The sequence below is a fragment of the Eucyclogobius newberryi genome, unplaced genomic scaffold, assembly GCF_026437365.1.
Source record: "Eucyclogobius newberryi isolate DKJ021-1_F unplaced genomic scaffold, fEucNew1.0.hap1 SCAF_3, whole genome shotgun sequence".
Classification (NCBI taxonomy): Eukaryota; Metazoa; Chordata; class Actinopteri; order Gobiiformes; family Gobiidae; genus Eucyclogobius; species Eucyclogobius newberryi.
In genome coordinates, this window is record NW_027315945.1 from 20,601,535 (window position 1) to 20,619,104 (window position 17,570).

Consider the following 17,570-nt stretch of genomic DNA (forward strand, 5'->3'; position numbering starts at 1 on the left):
TTGGTGATTTTAGGCCATGTGATTACTCTGATGTTGTTTTGGCGATTTCTGAAACCGAACAAGGAAGGTAAGATGCAGAAAAGTGTGAGCGATATTGCAATAGATATACACGTGTCGAGAATCTGGGCTTTGTGTCATAATTTTAGTTCTGCCCGTGTTATTTTGGACTTCGACCTCATTTTAATACAATGGCTTTAAGGATTTATGTGGCATGCTTATCCAATGCATTCGTCACGGTCTGGTGTAACCTTGAAAGCGTGCCGCCATTGTCCGCTGGGATGGGACCACTCAAAGGTCTCTCGGCTCCTTTGCCGTGCTATAGCTTTACACTGCCATCGTATTCTTTGGGGATGGAAGTGTTGAAAAGGAAGTAGGTCTTGTTTCGTGACGGCGTAGTGATAGATGAAACGAGAAGAGAAACAGCCGCGACTCTGCCCGCTCAATGTTGTGAATTACTGTGATGCTCATTGGTTTTGTGACGTTATGTTTGACCAGGCTCCGCCCAAACCTGTGTCAGTCTAGTGCAAATACCTGGGAATACAAATGAGTTGCTGTCTGACATTTTTGCTTTCATTGCCATTTTTTTTTCTCAAGTCGTTCAAATGATTTGAAGCCTCTGCAAGTTTTTTTTTACTTCGTTAACCCATATATTACCAGCCATTTTGACCCTAATTTACAATGTAAGTTCTGCCTGAGGTCAATTAAAGAGATAATTGATACAGATTTAGGTGCTATGTTAATAAAATGTATTCGTATGATTTTAAAACCTACTTACAATTCCTATGTCCTCCTGTGGAATTGTACTTGAGTGTTGGTGTATTTTGTAGCAGTTGTTTCTTTGGGAATAGGGATGTCACAATATAAAATGTTAGTGCTGCAATTATTGTGTATCGTAATCACAATACGATACAACAATGAATCCTTTTGTCTAAAATTACTATTCCTCATGTTTGGGCTCAGCTTTACAGAATCAAACCTCTGAATGACAAAGTAAATTTGAAATTTGACAAAACAGGCAAATTAAAAAAGTACATTACATTTAGGTGTATTTTTTGGACTATAGGTTGAATTAAAAAGATTTATATCATGGTTAGTTAGAACTCAAATGATATCTGGAGTACTGTATTTGCATAATACCCACACATTCTGCATGTTGTGGTGTTGTAGACTTCGCGTTAGTGTGTTAAATCAGTCAGTGCAATGCTTAATTTTCTAATATTTGTGCGAATATTAGTGCGAATACATGTCAAACAGTAAGTACCGTAAGTAAAGCAGTTGAAGTCAGACATAAAAGAGTCACACATTTAGCACTATATGCTCTCTACCATGTGATCCATAGAGATATTCCACCAATATTATTTAAGTAAAGATGTCATAGTAGGACATGCTTGTTTCCACAGTCCCTCCTTTTATCTGACCTAGACCTTTCTCCCTTTGATTCCCTGATACAGAGTTATAAATGCAGCTGATCTTCTGTCAGGGGCTTTCTGGCCTTAGCTGTCTCTTTGTCCTGGCTCCTGTTCAGCCCGAGGACTGCACTGCTCTCCTCTAACTCAGACTGGACCTTGTATCGACACCGCCTGGTTTCCCTTAACATAATCATACATCGAGTTAGAGTAAGATAGAGAGAACATTGCAAGGATAAAAACAAATGTAATTTATACTGTCAGACAAACGAGTACTAATTGAATTGAATGACTTAAAATACCCACCATCATGTATAAAATGATAGTCATTGAAATTCACTCTCATTTAAAGCTTCAATTACCGGTAAGTACAGTCATTTGTAAGGATACGTGATTAGCTGAAAGGTTTTGAGGAAGGGGGCGTGGCTTGTATGTCGCTGTAAACACTTCCCACAAGGTACATCGTTTGGCATTCTCCCTGTGACCTTTAGCCTTTGCACTTTGTTTGTTTTCTCTTCGTCCTGCTGCCGTCAGTGGTGTGTCGACCAGTGGGGCCCAGCACTGTAATGTAGCAGATGGCACGTTCAAACTGTTCTGAATGACAGGCTTTTCCCACACTTAAGGAGACGGTCATTGTTGAAGATATTATTAGCAATTTTTCACAGGCGTAGCACTCAGGAATTACTGGTCGAACGAGAAGTGCTTTAAGACCAAATTAGCAAATGATTTTCCTTCTTGGCACTTAGGTTTGGGAGAGTCACTGTGCCCATTTGTTCTCAAGATTTTGTGATTACGATTACTGCTCAAAAAAACAAAATAAATTATATTCTCAATAAAAGGCACACTTTCAGTCTCATTTTAATATCTTGTATTACAGCTGGTGAATAACAAAATATTTCTAATAAATTATCATATACTTCTAATAAATGTAAATATGTTTCTAATAAATGATCATATGTTTGTATATGATTTATTTATTCATTATTATTTTTATATTCAAAATGTCAAACCCCAGTATTAAGTGACCTGAAAACTTTGAACCTTTTGAATTTGATTGAATACGACAATAATAATCGTCTGGTAATTTTTGTGGCAGACTTCTGAATAAAGTTTTTGGATTGTCCTGTGGAAATCCCCGTGCTCCTTTGACTCTTCCTTTAGTAAATCCAATGTTGGCTCCAGGGCAGGGAATTGTATACAGAACAATTACCCATAGTACAGCATGCTTCAAACCAGTAGCCATGAGTCATTTATAAACCCTGAATACATCCAAATACAATGTGTGTTTCCATATCCTTTTGGTAGCACGTTTGGGTCGTTTGTTTGTTTATGAGTTGCACAAGGGCCATGGAGACACTTCCGATGTGGTGTGAGGGGTTTATTTATACCCAGGCGACCCATTTAAAATGTCCTGTATGATTGATCAGTGGTCAGTGCTGGAGCACGGTTTCCTCTATGGTTTCAGGTCAGAGGGCAGTGTCCTGTAAGGAGAGAGCGTGGCATATTTTGGTCCTTCGACTGGAGAGAGAAGGTGTGTGGCGCTAGGTGGTCGTCGTGAGGGCTAGACACACGCTGGTGGTCATTTCATTTGTTTGTAAAAAAAACATGTCGATAATGGTAGCACTCCAGGGGACAATCCTGTGTGTGTCTTTTTATTGCTACTTTATTTCCTATTTATAAAAAAAAATACATTGACTCAAATATTTGCGATGATGATTAAAACAGGGCAACCTTGCATTTTCTCATTAGTGTTGATTATTAGGTTGATCAATCAAGTGATTATTCAGATAAATTGACTTGTGACAATTTTAGAAGCAAAATGTTGTCTTTTTAATTCAATATTATAGTTTTTTTTAAACATCTAAATGTAAAGGTTTTGTGGCTTTTTTTTTGCCACATTAACTTCATATTGGGGTGCACGGTGGCAGAGAGGTTAGCGCTCCCAAGAAGGAGATCATGGGTTCGATTCCCGGACCAGACCATCATGACATAATCTCTCTGGGTGGAGTCTGCATGTTCTCCCCGTGTTACTGTGGGTTCTCTGGCTTCCTCCCACCATCCAAAGACATGCATGTGTTAGGCAAAATTGGCTACTCTGAATTGGCCCTAGTGAATGAATGTGAGAGTGAATGGTTATCTTTGTGTCTATGTCTCTGTTAACCCTGCGACGAGTTGGCCACTGTTCAGGGCGTACCCCGCCTAAGGCCCAAAGTCACTGGGATAGGCGGTAGAAAATGAATGAATGAATGAACTTCATATTGGTCACACACTGGAGGAACAAGTAACATGCCACTCAAAAGGAATGGAAGATTTCACTGTTGTTTGGTCATGATCTCAGTAATTATGAATACTCTTTAAATCGTGGTGTTTTTTCTCACGATAATCACAACACTTAAATGTTGTGTTGTAACATCCCTAATTCTATGTTATATACATTTATACATCCCAGGCAATAACTTTAGGGTTTCATTCACTGCTGTAGAGAATGGTCAGTTACAGTAAGACAGGATAAAATCTACAAACAAATACAAGTCTCTTTAAATATTTGCATTATTTAGGGGAACAGGGTAATCTATATTTTAAAAAGCTGCTCTTATAAGTCCCCAGTTGGTCCTGATCTTTAACAACACTTTTGGCCTGGGGAAGCCTTCACATCTGACTGGCTCTAACAATGACAGAAATGACAGAAATCCAAATGTATCGTGATAAAGTGTTTCCGTATGGAGCCTGTGGACAGAGGAGCAGATCTCTGTGCTGTAGGATGGGCTTTTTTGGTGAGTGCAGTCCGAGAAGGAGTTTGAGTGATGGATCTTAATGGTTTCAGACATGTGGAGTGAAATTGAGGTATGTTTACAATTTGCCAAGTCAGCATGCTTTCACATTGTTGGCATACTGCATAAATACCATTATGAGCTCCCATTATTGTGCCTTAAAGTGACGAGTCTTAATTTGTATCCCTGGAAATTATATCACTTAAGACTTTAATCTATATGTTTAAACACAGCTTTGAGTACTTGAGTTTCTTCTAATGTGCACTCTGGTTATGGCCTGAGAATTGCTCATAACTCATAAGATGGTGGGAAAAAACATGTAATTACTTTAACAACAAAATTCTTGAATCGTTTTGTGACGCTTGCCTCTACCTGCTGCAATTAAAAAAATAATAATATAGTGTCCTTGCCAAAGACATATACAGAAATCCTGACATTGAACGTGTGAGAACAAGTTGAGTACATGCTTGTGGAGTGCTTTGCGTTGTGCTTTGTCTTTTAACAGGTCTTCCCGCGTTGTCTACTAACAGACATTTCTCATTGATGTATAGGCTGTATAAAGGAACAATTCAATTCAATCAGCATTGCCAAGCTTCATTCATTTGACCTTTAACCTATTGGCCTGTAATGTTCAGTGCTTTGATGCTCATTCCATGCAAACGCTGCTTCTGAGTTTGTAGTAAATCTCACCGTTAAAATGGACTGTTTTATTGTTAGGACTTGCCTCGACTGAGAGACGTTTGTGAACTTGTGCTTTAGCTCCCTCTAGTGCTCGTTTGAACATAAGCAGTTCCTGGGGATGAATAAAGAAGGTGTTTTCCCAATTCCCCCATTTACATTTAGGAAGACGAGGCGTCCAAAAACACCCTCATGAGTCAGACCCTCTGCTGCTCACTCTTCTGTTTTAGATGTTGTCATGGAAATGTGTTTCCTCTTTTGGACTTAAAGTGTCAAAATTATATAGAAGCACAGGGAAATACCCATGAGTTTAAGTTTTTAAGGCTGTGGAAAATTGACATGTACAAGGCTTTCATTGTATTTGACAACTAATATTACATTAGAGCAGGAGAGAAATAACAATATACTGCTTCTACTAGGCCTACGTCTTCTAAACTACTTTTCGCCTCCACCACCACTACTACTGGGCTATTAAATCCCCCATTGTACAAAATATACCTGTAAGTGAGAGATTTATCCAAAAATGTATATTATCACAATTGTTGTTTTAGCTAAATCAAATATATTGTCTATAATTAAAACTAAATTACTTGAAAAAGGGCCAGAAATTTCCAATTTAGTCTTTCTGCTCTTTTGTGGGCAATTTCATGCTCCATTCACTTCCATTCAGGCACATTTTAGCACATTCTTGTTCAAATATTGAGATGTTCTTTGATATCACCCACCCCTAAATATACTGACAATTCTGTCCATTATAAAATGATCATTAATTCCTTTTCAATGTCCCTACTTTTAGCTTTTGTCCACTGGAGGGCAGTGTGTGTTTTCCACCAGCCTTATTACAATCCCATGTATGTAACTAAATGAGATATTATCATTGGAGCCACAGGTTAAGTCCCACTTGTGAGGCTTTCTACAGAGGCTTGTGAAGATGGACATTGTCAGCTGTTGAAAGCAATCCTGCCTGGGTTAAACTGACTATTGCATCTTAGTTGTGGGATCTAATTTGACAACAGTATTTAAAGCCGCTGTCAGGCGGGGGACATTATCAGGACAGCATTGAGACTCATTATTTGTGACCTACGTAACTCTTATATACAGCGCTTGGCAAACACTTACATTTTCAAGAATGACAATGAACAAAGTCATATGTACCAGAAAAATACACATCACATAAATTAAAATCCAGTTTCTTATTAAAAAAAAAAACATATAAGTGTTTTTAGTTAATTACTGTATATGTCTTACTTTTCACACGTTGCAAAACATTGATGTATCTGTCAATAAATGGCTCCGTGTATCTTCTCCCACCTTTTTTTTTTTTTTTTTTTCTTACAGAGAAGTGAAGGTGATAATTTTGGGTGTGCCCTGACAGCTCATACTTTTATCAGCATTCCTTTATCTGACGGGTGTGTCACCATCAAATATTTCCTCTTTCACCTGCATAAGAACAGGCATGCAGGAGAGGGATCAAAAGCAGCTGTCCTTAGATATTCTCTGTTTATTATTTGTGAATGGGAGTCCCAGGAGCAGAGTATTTAGATGGTTCTTTGTTCAATCTTCTGTTCATCCAATGAGACTTTCTGAATAGAGTGTGTATCTTCTTGTGTGGTGCCCTGGTGTAATGCCATGCATGTGTTATTATTATTATTATTATTTGTTCTAAATTCTTCTCAGTGAATGACTGTCAGTGAATGAGTTTCCATTCGATTAACAGTCTGTTGTCTACGACAGCGTAAAAACATGTAACCACATATTTTTCATGTACATGTAGATTAATCACGATTTTTGATTCAACTTTATTATATCTTAATATTAACAAATAAAAATACATTTCAATACAACTTTCTCAACATAAACAAGAACTATTTAATACAAAAGACAGACAAATATTATCTTGCTAAGTCTGAACTTTTTATTGCACAGTTAAAGACCAATAGTAGCTGGGACCAGCTAGAAGCAAACTCTCTTCAGAAAAGGTAGAAGACTATGATGTCAATCCTGCTTCTCAGCTATAGAGCATTAAAATAGGAAGATGAGAACAACAATGGCTTTTGGGTGATGTGGTTTTCTCGAGAACCACAATCCATAAATCCACCCTGTGTCTAGGTCGGGTGTGTTAAGGATGCAATTATACAAAACACAATAAGGCACAATGTCTTTTGAAAACAAACAAGTTTTGTGATCATGCAGACTTAAAAGACTTATCCATTGCGTTGGAATGACCGCTGGGTCATGATCAGTGGCACAAATCCCATCCACTTCACTTAGACAAACTGATGAGGGCTTAAACTGACATTTAGCTAAGAAAACATGGTACTTTTCTTCACGTTTGCTCTCCATTTTATAAAAAGCCCAAGTTCTCCATCTGGTTTTGATGGAACCAGATGAAGGCGCAGTGTAATAAGCATGTCAAGACCTTGATTATATGTGTCCGTTTTTAAACAAAGTGCTGATGACTAAGATGTTCCAGCGAGTTTGCATCCTGCGCAGCTCCCATGTGGGTTTCCTCCTAATGTTCCCCTTGAGGTTTGGAAATCACACTTAGGTAGATGTTGGCACTTGCCTCACTGCCAGCTCTGTTACCGGCTTATGTTGCAGAGACATCTCACATAACCTGAATCATTATTGTCATACGTTAATGTGCAATGTTTCTGTTTTCTTTCTGAAATTGTGGGATCGCCGTTGCATTTTGGATTCCCAATATCCCAGCTTTTACCACTCCCTAATTCCTTTACTTGCCTAGGCATTGTGGAACTACAAAGGTGTGTCTCCGAATCTGCAAACGTGGCTTGAAATGAGTCAACATGAACCAACCCATTAAGTTCTTTTCATGTCAGTACTGGTCTCTTTTTCTCTTCTGAAGAAAAGGTTGGCTTAGTGTCCTGATGAAGGTATAAGTCTGAAGAGGTAGTGCATGTGCAGCCTAGGGCCATAGGGCTGGGTCAAGCCCACACCCTGCCTAAGTATAACTGCATGTCAAACATATAGATTCATATTGCTTCATCTGCACTGGTTGGAGATTATTGTAATTATGTCTGAAATTTGACAATGGGCACTGTAAAACTAACACCTTACTGTATACAAAGTGGTTAAAAAGTAACTATTCACTTTGTCTTCTTTTTCCACAAGCAGTCATTTTAAGTACTCATCACAAGTAAACATCACTTGATTGAATAGCAATCAGAAAGTCTAAAGCTCGAGCCATGTCGATTTTACAGAGCAATCAAAAATCTTGCATTTAGTACCGTCTATACAGACAAGAGACAAGACAATACAATACAATACAAGACAAAACAAACACATACACATACACAAAAACACAGGGAAAAACAAAAACTGAAAAATGCAATCTACAATAATATTCCTGCTCATCATGTAATACAGGTACAATCCCCAATAAGCATGTCAAAAATACATAGTATGCATTTAATTGACTCCTCTTTTAATTCATTGGTAACGCTAACTCTTGATTTTTAAATAATTTAATTATTTCACAAATCTAAATAAATGTGCCTATTTAAAAGCTCTATTGGCTATGATTTGAGAATATTTCATGATAAATCTGTGTGGTCGCATTACCAACAGGCTTGGTGGGTTTCAATGCCCTTCATTACCGCTTGCGGGTGTAATTGGCTCCTCTTGCACTTTAATGCACTTTAAAGGCCGCGGTCCCTGCAGTGCAGTGGACTGTATGTGGTGTGAGCCTGGGGTTATGGTAACAGATGTGAGCCACTGGGCTTGGCCTGGTGTCTACAAGTATTCTGTTGTAGTTGGGTGTAATATTTTGCTCATAGTATTAGTTTTAGCTTTGTTCTGCCCGGTGGGTGGTGGTCGAGTGGTTAAGTCACAGCACATGTACGCCTGGCTCCTGGAGCAGCCGGCCGCAGTGTTGTGAGTTTGAATCCCGACTCTGACTATTATCTGCATGTCCTGCAAGTTTTAGCTTTATAATGGTAAAAGTGGGCGTGGTGTTGAGCATGAGATCTCTGCAGTGTCTTTGGTTTGTTCTGCGGCACAGAGCAAAGCCAAACTGCTTTTCACTGCTTTGCGCTCATTAACATTACAGCTAACGAGTAATCTGAGGAGTGATTGATTTTGTTTTGTTTTTTAAGATTTTTTTGGCCCGACGGCTTTATTAGACAGGGAACGTAAGTGTGAAATGGGGGATGAGAGAGAAGAGAGGACATGCAGTACATACGGCTGCACCAGGAGCCTGGCAAACGTGTGACGTGCCATAACCACTCAACCACCATTGAGTGGTTATGTGATTGATCTTATGTGTAAAATGAACATGTAATATCAGCTCTGCTCCTGTTCCTTCCTCAAATAAAACCTCTCACTTACTCTAAAAGACCTTGTTTGGTCAGAACAGTCACTGTGTGATTAACAAATGCTTATTAACACATTATAAATAGTCTACTATGGAACCTTATTTTAAAGAGTTTCCACCCCGATTCATTTTACGATGTTTTATGCAAAGAATGCTAATGCCACTTAATTAAATAATAATAATCATCATTATCATTATCATCATTATTATTATAAAAAGTGTATCTGATAAAGCTCATGTAACACCCATTCCATTAAATGCATGCAGCCTATACAAATTAATGGAATGGAATGTATGTTGCCCAGGGCGTGGTTGTGGTACATCACTGTCTGGAAGCGGTTCAAGCCCTTCCTCAAAGTGTCTCATCCCTCCCCCGTCACTGTCCCCTCCCAGCTCTAATGTCAGTGTGAGTAACCTGGTGTCAAACGTACAAAGAATGCTATAAATAAGTAATGATTAACTTCGAGCTGTGTGTGTCAATGCTGGATAGTGTTAAAGTGAACTTGCCAATAAAAAAGATGACACTTTTCACCTTTCATAATCCTGACACAAGTAGCATGATTACCCCATAGTGCATGCGGGTCACCACACCTCATCCTTCAGTGCATCTTCCCTGTCCAGGCACAACATGGGAAAGGAGAAGGGGCGTGTCCTAAAGCCCAACCCACAACCATATCCCAAACCACACCACTAAATACACACTCAAACATCTCACAACGGGACAGGCCCAGACTTTATAGCCCACAGGCACCATTCAGTAGAGCGGGATAAAGTGAAATAAAAAAAAAGGAAAAAGGGAAGGGCAGAGGCAACACGACCAGAGTGAGGAGAGCAATCATAGGTTTGTGAAGAGTTTTGGACCACGGGACGGACGAAGGGAGGCACAGGAGACAGAAGTGAACCACTGGACATACTGTTTTATATTTGATTCAACTCATAGGAAGAATATATTGCAACAATGACCTCTCAACAGCAGAGGCTCAGGAATTTCTCCTCCGATAGCTTTGGCAGAGACAGGATGGCTTCAGATGACAGTTTTTACCAGGGGATGCTAAAATCAGTGGATGGCAGGAAAGGTAATGGTGGTTACTTTATTATGTATGTTAAATGAATAAAGTGGGCATTTAAACTCAGTATATCGGTGTAACCTTTCATTCTTTGGAAATGAAAGAAAGAACAGAGATTTAGTGTAAGGAAAATGCACTTTTCTGGTTATTTAGTAGATAATTGTTTTTGCATAACTGAACTGTGTTGTGATCAGATAACTAATCATTATTGTGTGGATTTGGTCGTTCTATTCTCTTATACATCTCATTGATTGCTTGATGTTTGGCTTATAATGGTGTAGTCTACTGTTTCTAAAGAAGGAAACTCCCCTTCCCTAATGCATCAGCAGCCTCCTCACATTGTATTGGTCAGTTAAGTCCATTCATAATTTTAGCTGCGTTGCACAGATGTGTTCTGGGTAAAGTGACTCATGCTTTTATGGCTACAGAACACACTGTGGCCCATATTAGACAATTCCTTTCAATATGTTGCTTTCTTTTAAGTTGGCATCTCTCCTTTGGACTATCAGTTACTAGAATTCACCAAATATTTTGTGGAAATTGAATACTTGTCTACTTGGTCTTGTGATTCTCTAAATGTCAACTCCTGGACCAGTTTGTCCACTTGTGTTTTGTGCTGTAAACTTCACACCTCTGTAAAACCTGTTTGTTTCTGCTGACACTTGAGACTTTAAATGGTGCGTCCATTTACCTAAGGTTGTATATACATGTGTTGGCAGAAAGTACAACTCCAACATGCAATCCTTAATGACACATGGAGAGGTCAAAGGTACTCTGGCGTTTCCATGGAAATGTCCATAACACATAAACCAGCAAAGTCCCACTGAGATTTTGAATATCTTTTTAAGGGGATTCCTGGCACCAAAGGGGACGAGCCTGCTGTACATGTTTTTGGTGGTAGGAAAAACCTATGCAGACATGAGGAGAACATGCAAACTCAACACAGAAAGCCCCCACTCCACCTAGGAGTCAAACCCCTTCTTGCTGTGTGTCGAGACTGCAATCTACTGCACCGCTCGAAAAACACAGCACCTTTGTCATAGCAATGAACAATTATCTTTTGAATTGGCTAAAGTCCTCAAAATATCACTCACAAGCTGAAAATCATGAATATGTTTAGTTTACACTGACACAATTGGACTTTCTGACTGTAAAAGTGGCATTTACTACAAAAGATGCCATAAGACATTAAGTCAACCACATTAACCCCGATCAAACAACTTGATCCATAGCTTGTGGATAGCTATCTCTGACACACCTTGCAGTTTTCTCAGAAGCCCTGTGGAGGCATCGGGGGTTTGTTTTATCAAGGGGTGTGTTGCCAGTGGAGATCTTGCTGTTTCTTGTCGGTAAATTACACCGTCTCTAATAGCTAAGTCATGCCTTCACTCTGAATGAAGGTGTTTTATGATGACTCTGGTCGTGTTGTGAGCTGTTGTAGACGGCTGGTGTCAGGCTGATACAATGAGGGCTTCTGATGATACACAGCGATATGGTCTGAGTCACAAGCAGGTGTGAACCCGCTTTCCACCCAGCAGATTATCTTTTTAAACACTTTTCATTCAAGGGTTTAGTTGTCATTATTTATACCTTGAAGCTATGTGCTTAACATTAGAATAGCAGACACAATCGTAATAGGGATACAATTTCCTGAATGAAAACTAGGGTTGAATCTCGACTAAACCGGGAATAAACCACGCATCAATTTGTAAAACCGTCACAATCTTAAATCTGTCATGTATTGTGCAGTCCAACGTTTTGATCTTCTCATTTTAGACTCACTTTTTCTTTTCTACTTTTTGTCTTCGCAGATGAACGGGACCGTGTACAAAAGAAGACCTTCACAAAATGGATAAACAAGCACTTGATACATGTAAGATCTCCTCCTCGTCATCTCTCTTTGTAGAAAATGTACAGTAGGTAGAAATAAAAGATTATATAACAAAGAATCCAGCCTCCACAAGCGTCCAATAGCTCTGGACTCTGTGGACTTTGCTAACCCATTCTTACATAACACAATATTATAGGTAGAGTGTTTTTTAATGTTTTTATTTCCACTCAAGCTTAACTGTACCTTGTGCACACAGTGAACTACTGATTTATAATTACTGATAACGCTCTTTATGACAGTGGAAAACCTTACCCCGAATACACTTAAGCCATATCATCTTTCACTCATCTCAATAGTTAAACAAGACCATTTATTACCAAACTAACGAGCCCTGACTTCCTCTGCTCCTTTCAGCCTTTGTTTAACTCATGAATCCCTAACATGGTACTGACATGGAGAGATCCACAGCTCTCTCACCACTTTAGAGACTGTTCAAACACTAGATTTACATTTGTCCCCTCTCACCTACCTCATCTATATATTTTTAAACTGACGCCAGGGGTCTTTCAATGCATCAAAGGGCAAACAAGGAAGCCCTCACTCTAGGCTTTCCCATTAAGAGTGAAAAATTAGCTGCCTAAACAAAGAGAGTTGTAACAATATCCCTGCCCAGGAAACCATCATCGACAGTGCCGAATACGTCATCCGTGGTCTTTTTCTTGGATATATTACATGTTTTTCACATCTATGTGGTTTAGTACACTATACTAGTCATTTATATGTTCTATTTTTCCATACTTGATTTGGTCTGTGTAATTTGAAAAAAGGAGATAAGTAAGCTACGTAACATAATACTGTACATTACTCCAAATATCTCAGTCTAGGCTGGTTTTTACATCCGAACCAGCCAATTATTTCTGTTTGCTTCCACTGTAGAGAATGTTACATTGTTCTGCTTTCTACAGACATTGCCCTATTCACGTCTTTTTCCTTCATAAATGGAACAAGAGGGTTAAAATAAGCCTGAAGGAGGTGTTTTCCTTTCCATGCATATGCAACGGCCTGTGCTACCAGTGGAGGGGAACTGACGTATTAATCCTAAGTGTTCCCCCTCAGTTTTGTAGAGTGAGTCATACACATCTGGACACACTTTTCTCCCTCTGAAAAGGCTCCTCTTAGTGGTCAGGCTTGACAGTAGCACATGGGAGCAAAGCTTAAGTGAAAGGTTCGCTGTCCTTCAAGGAGCAGAAAACGCATTTGGTGATTCAATATATTTTCATTTGTACTTTAGTGCTGCGACATGTACACAACATGCTTCTGAGGTCGACCTACCCAAATCTGCATTATAGAGACAAAATACATTATTATATTGTGAAGTACTAGGTAATTTATGTAGCCTACTTATTAAAAACTGTTTACTAAAAAGTGTTTTTTTATTGTAATTATTTATTTTTTATCTCACAATCATCATTTCTAATAAAGACTACATATGGTTTTACTCCAACAGTGTGCCGCTCTATTAGTAAAGCTGCTCATAATTGTACAATTTCTACCAATTACCTTTTGATTCACACTGCCCACTATATGACATAAATCCCTATAACTATTAAAGTAACATGGCAACTTTAACCACTGCTACTGCCTACTTTGCTACTAACGTTTTGATGTAACTCGGGTTAGAAGTGGTTACATGGGTTCACTTTGTCATGTTGTAGCATGGGAGACTGAACAGAGAAAAGCAGGAAGAAAAGACGTTTCTCACCAATAGCTGTAGTTGAGAGAAATTGCTCAACTCTCCTGATGTAAAAGTTTAGGCATGTTAAGTGTCTTGCTCCCAGACACACAGAGGGGATCAGGATAACCGTCTGTCAGCCATGTGTGTGCTAATGATTTTCACTTGAAAAACAGGCCACAAAATGCTTTTAAAGAGAGCAATTTGTAGAGTAGGGCACACCTTTCAGTGGGGACAGGGTGGCAGGTTCTTTTCAGGGTAAATGAGTTGTGCTTGTGCTGAAAGATTCTCTGTAAACAACATGAAAAGACAGTGAGGCCAGGTGTCTTAGAAATCCAATTCATTATTTAAATAAATGTGATCAGGTGAAGACACATTATACCATGTCTCTATGTGGTTGTTGTGTGGATTCTGTTTAGCAGCGTGCAGACAGCGACCCCTTGTGGTTGGTGCTGGTTTGGGCAGCTATTGTCAGGATGGAGCTAAAAGATTGTGCCAACATTTTCAAACTCTGTTTTTTAGTGTTTACAAAACAATAAAACATAAATAACATTTGTTTCTAATCTTAATCATATTATGTATTATGAATATGATTTAGTGTTTTTAGTGTCTCATCTTTTCTTAGTCATTTGTCTAACCCTTCCTTTTCTCTCCTCTCTTTCCATCTCTTTATCCAACTTTATTCATTTTGTGCATCTAGAAGCCACATGTATGTCTTTTAGCCCATGTTAGCATGTGTATGCTCACTGTTGCATATCATTGGTGTGACTGCATGTATTCTACTTCACATTTCGACACACGCCCCGATAACAGGTTAATTAGATTCACCGGAGCATATTCTTATCTTTTGATGGATTATTGAAATAACAAATGTGACAGCTTCCCAGGAGGCTTAGCCTCTTGTGGCTTTGAATTGTTGAGAGTTCACTGTTATATATTTTTTACAAAATTCAATTTTCACTCTTCACTTTTGATGTGGCTGGAGTGTTTCAAAATAGGTTCTTATGAAAATGTCCAGTTTGTGAATGAATTGTTTTCTTTATGTGTGCTTATTTTGACAATTGACCGTTTAAGATTAACTGTGTATGTTGCTTTTGGTTATAAAAATGTGAATACATTTGTCTTTGACTCATGCAGGCGCAACGTCACGTGTCAGATCTCTACGAAGACCTTCGGGATGGACATAACCTGATTTCTCTGCTGGAGGTCCTCTCTGGGGAAACTCTGGTGAGTCTAATATCTGACGTTCAAACTCAATATTACAATGTATTGTAGTTTATTATTATTTGACAGGTTGCATTAAAATGCAGTCACTTTGACAACACGTTTTAGAATTTTCTGTCATGATCTGTAAAGCCTCAATAAATAAAGGTTCAATATAATATTCATCTAACTTTGCCATCTAACATTTGGGCTGGGCTGTTAATTCCTTGCTTTTTATTACTTGGTGATGCCAGGAGGACTTGTTTTTTCTCTAGTGCAGCTTCAGCTCTTCTCATCTTTCAAAATCAATAATCACTTCGCCTGCACTATGGCTGTTTGGTGCAATCGCTATTTGTACACTGCTCTTCTTTCCTCTTGGTCGTTGCCTTTCTATAACCTTTGCTTGTGTGAGCTGATGTGCTGTGTGGCTTGTTTTCCTCTCTTTGTACTCCTCTTGCTAGCTGCGGGAGAGAGATATGGTCAGGAGCGTTCGTTTGGTGAGTCTAATTAATCTGGGCTCCAGACTTGGCTGTGCCATTGACAAGACTTCCACTGTCACTGTCTTTTTGTCTTTACTCATGCAGCCATAACCATGGCCATTGCCAAATCACATTTGTTCCAATAATGTTCTTCTGTTATTCTCATCAAAATGTCTTATTTCATTTAGCTGCTTTGGTTCTAAAATATTATTACCGGCTACTCCACATCATGTACATGCGTGTGGTTGCCTGTAAATAGTTGTGTGTAAATCCTCGTATTACTTTGTGTCTCTCTAGGTTCTTCCGCAGCTAACACCCGTAATCTTTAATAATGTTTTTGTTTATCGTGTTGTTCACAGCCCAGAGAGAAAGGACGCATGCGATTCCACAAGCTGCAGAATGTACAGATAGCACTCGACTTCCTCCGACACCGACAGGTATGTTCTAAGAGTGTTGATGAAACTGTCTGGTCACGAGTTAAGGTTCACCCTGCAGATTGTTGCAGAGAATAGGGAACTCTACTGTAAAACGCTGAGAACATTAATCACTGCAATCATGTGTTTCTGCAGGTGAAGCTTGTCAACATCCGAAACGATGACATTGCAGACGGAAACCCCAAACTCACTCTGGGGTTAATATGGACCATCATCCTTCACTTCCAGGTCTCCTCATCTGTCAGTGTTGTATTTTATTTTATTATCACTCTGTTCCTCTGTCTCTGGGATCTGCCATTTCCCACCTCCTGGAATCACCACGAACGGATCCTGCTCTTCACAATTCCTCTCAATGTCACAGTAATCCATCTCAACATAGGCTAACATAGTTTAATAATGTGTAGTTTAGTAGCACACCATTGCCTTTCAATAGTCACTGTCTGTAGCGCTCATGTAAAGGGTGTGTTCTGATGCCCGCAGTACTTCTTGATACTGTACACCTCCCGTGATTAGACCTGTTATGGCTGCAAACATTCCCTGTGCCCTTAATCCTCATTCATCAGGTTTCCCATAAACCCAAGATTCGAAAGTACAGAAAAGGTGTGGTTTGGTTGAAAAGATCTGGTGAATGACCTAGAGATAATGAAAATCGACTTGTCTTTTCACGCAAATAATTTAGACACGACAAATTGCATCGTTTCAGTGTGACTTGGTGAGTGTGAAGGTGTCATAATCTCAAAGGTGGCGTGAGACAGTGGGGTAAAACCGAGTGATTTTAAAAGTAATTTCTATGAAGTGTTATTGTATGAGGACACAAAACTATATATATAAAGATGTTTGCTTTCATCTGCATCCATCAAATGAATGAATGTACTTTCCTCATACAATCCCACTCAACTCTTGGGATTCATCCATTTGGTTTTAGTTGTATATTTTGGTTTCCATTAATAACTAATTTGTTTTCTATATTCCTGTAAAATCAAAACTAATTTGATTTTAATTAAAATCTTCCATTTTAACATATATTCCATTTATGATACGTTAGATCTCAGATATTCAGGTGAACGGTCAGTCAGAAGACATGTCGGCCAAGGAGAAGCTGCTCCTCTGGTCCCAGAGGATGACAGATGGATACCAGGGCATCCGGTGTGACAACTTCACCACCAGCTGGAGAGACGGGAAACTGTTCAATGCCGTCATTCACAAGCACCAGTAAGTAAAGACAAGTCAGGCATCTATTGCCCTCCTCTTTTAGGCACCAAGGAAATATTTTGTCCGGCTGAAACCTTGTTGTTTGTAGGATTTGATTTACGTGGTTGCAAAACAGAAGAAGCTAAATCAAAAAACTTTTTAGACACTGTGGCTAGAACCAGCTTCAAACCATATTACACTATATACACTTTTATATAAGTGTTAATTTTGTTTAATGTTAAATGGATTGGTGAATGTCATGACTTGCTCGATTGCAACACACACCTATCCATACAAAGCACCATACAATATCAATGTTGACTGTAAATACAATGTTTCTGTGTGTTTGTGTGTAAAGGTTTTCCAAATTTCCATTTACCTGAATGCTGAGATAAGACCTAGTCTTTACAGGTATTATGAAGTGGAATAAAATGTACCTGTAGGG

General features: G+C 38.9%; 1 protein-coding gene across 1 annotated transcript in view; it reads left to right on the forward strand.

Annotated features, from left to right (window-relative positions):
• The window catches only part of LOC140374115 (plectin-like), a 127,602-nt gene that overhangs the window by 62,883 nt on the left and 47,149 nt on the right, over positions 1-17,570 (forward strand). Inside the window, exons 2-6 of the mRNA XM_072460913.1 lie at positions 12,067-12,128; positions 14,956-15,045; positions 15,860-15,937; positions 16,070-16,162; positions 16,980-17,146. Coding sequence (XP_072317014.1) covers positions 12,067-12,128; positions 14,956-15,045; positions 15,860-15,937; positions 16,070-16,162; positions 16,980-17,146 — 490 coding nt within the window. The remainder of the gene's footprint in view (positions 1-12,066; positions 12,129-14,955; positions 15,046-15,859; positions 15,938-16,069; positions 16,163-16,979; positions 17,147-17,570) is intronic.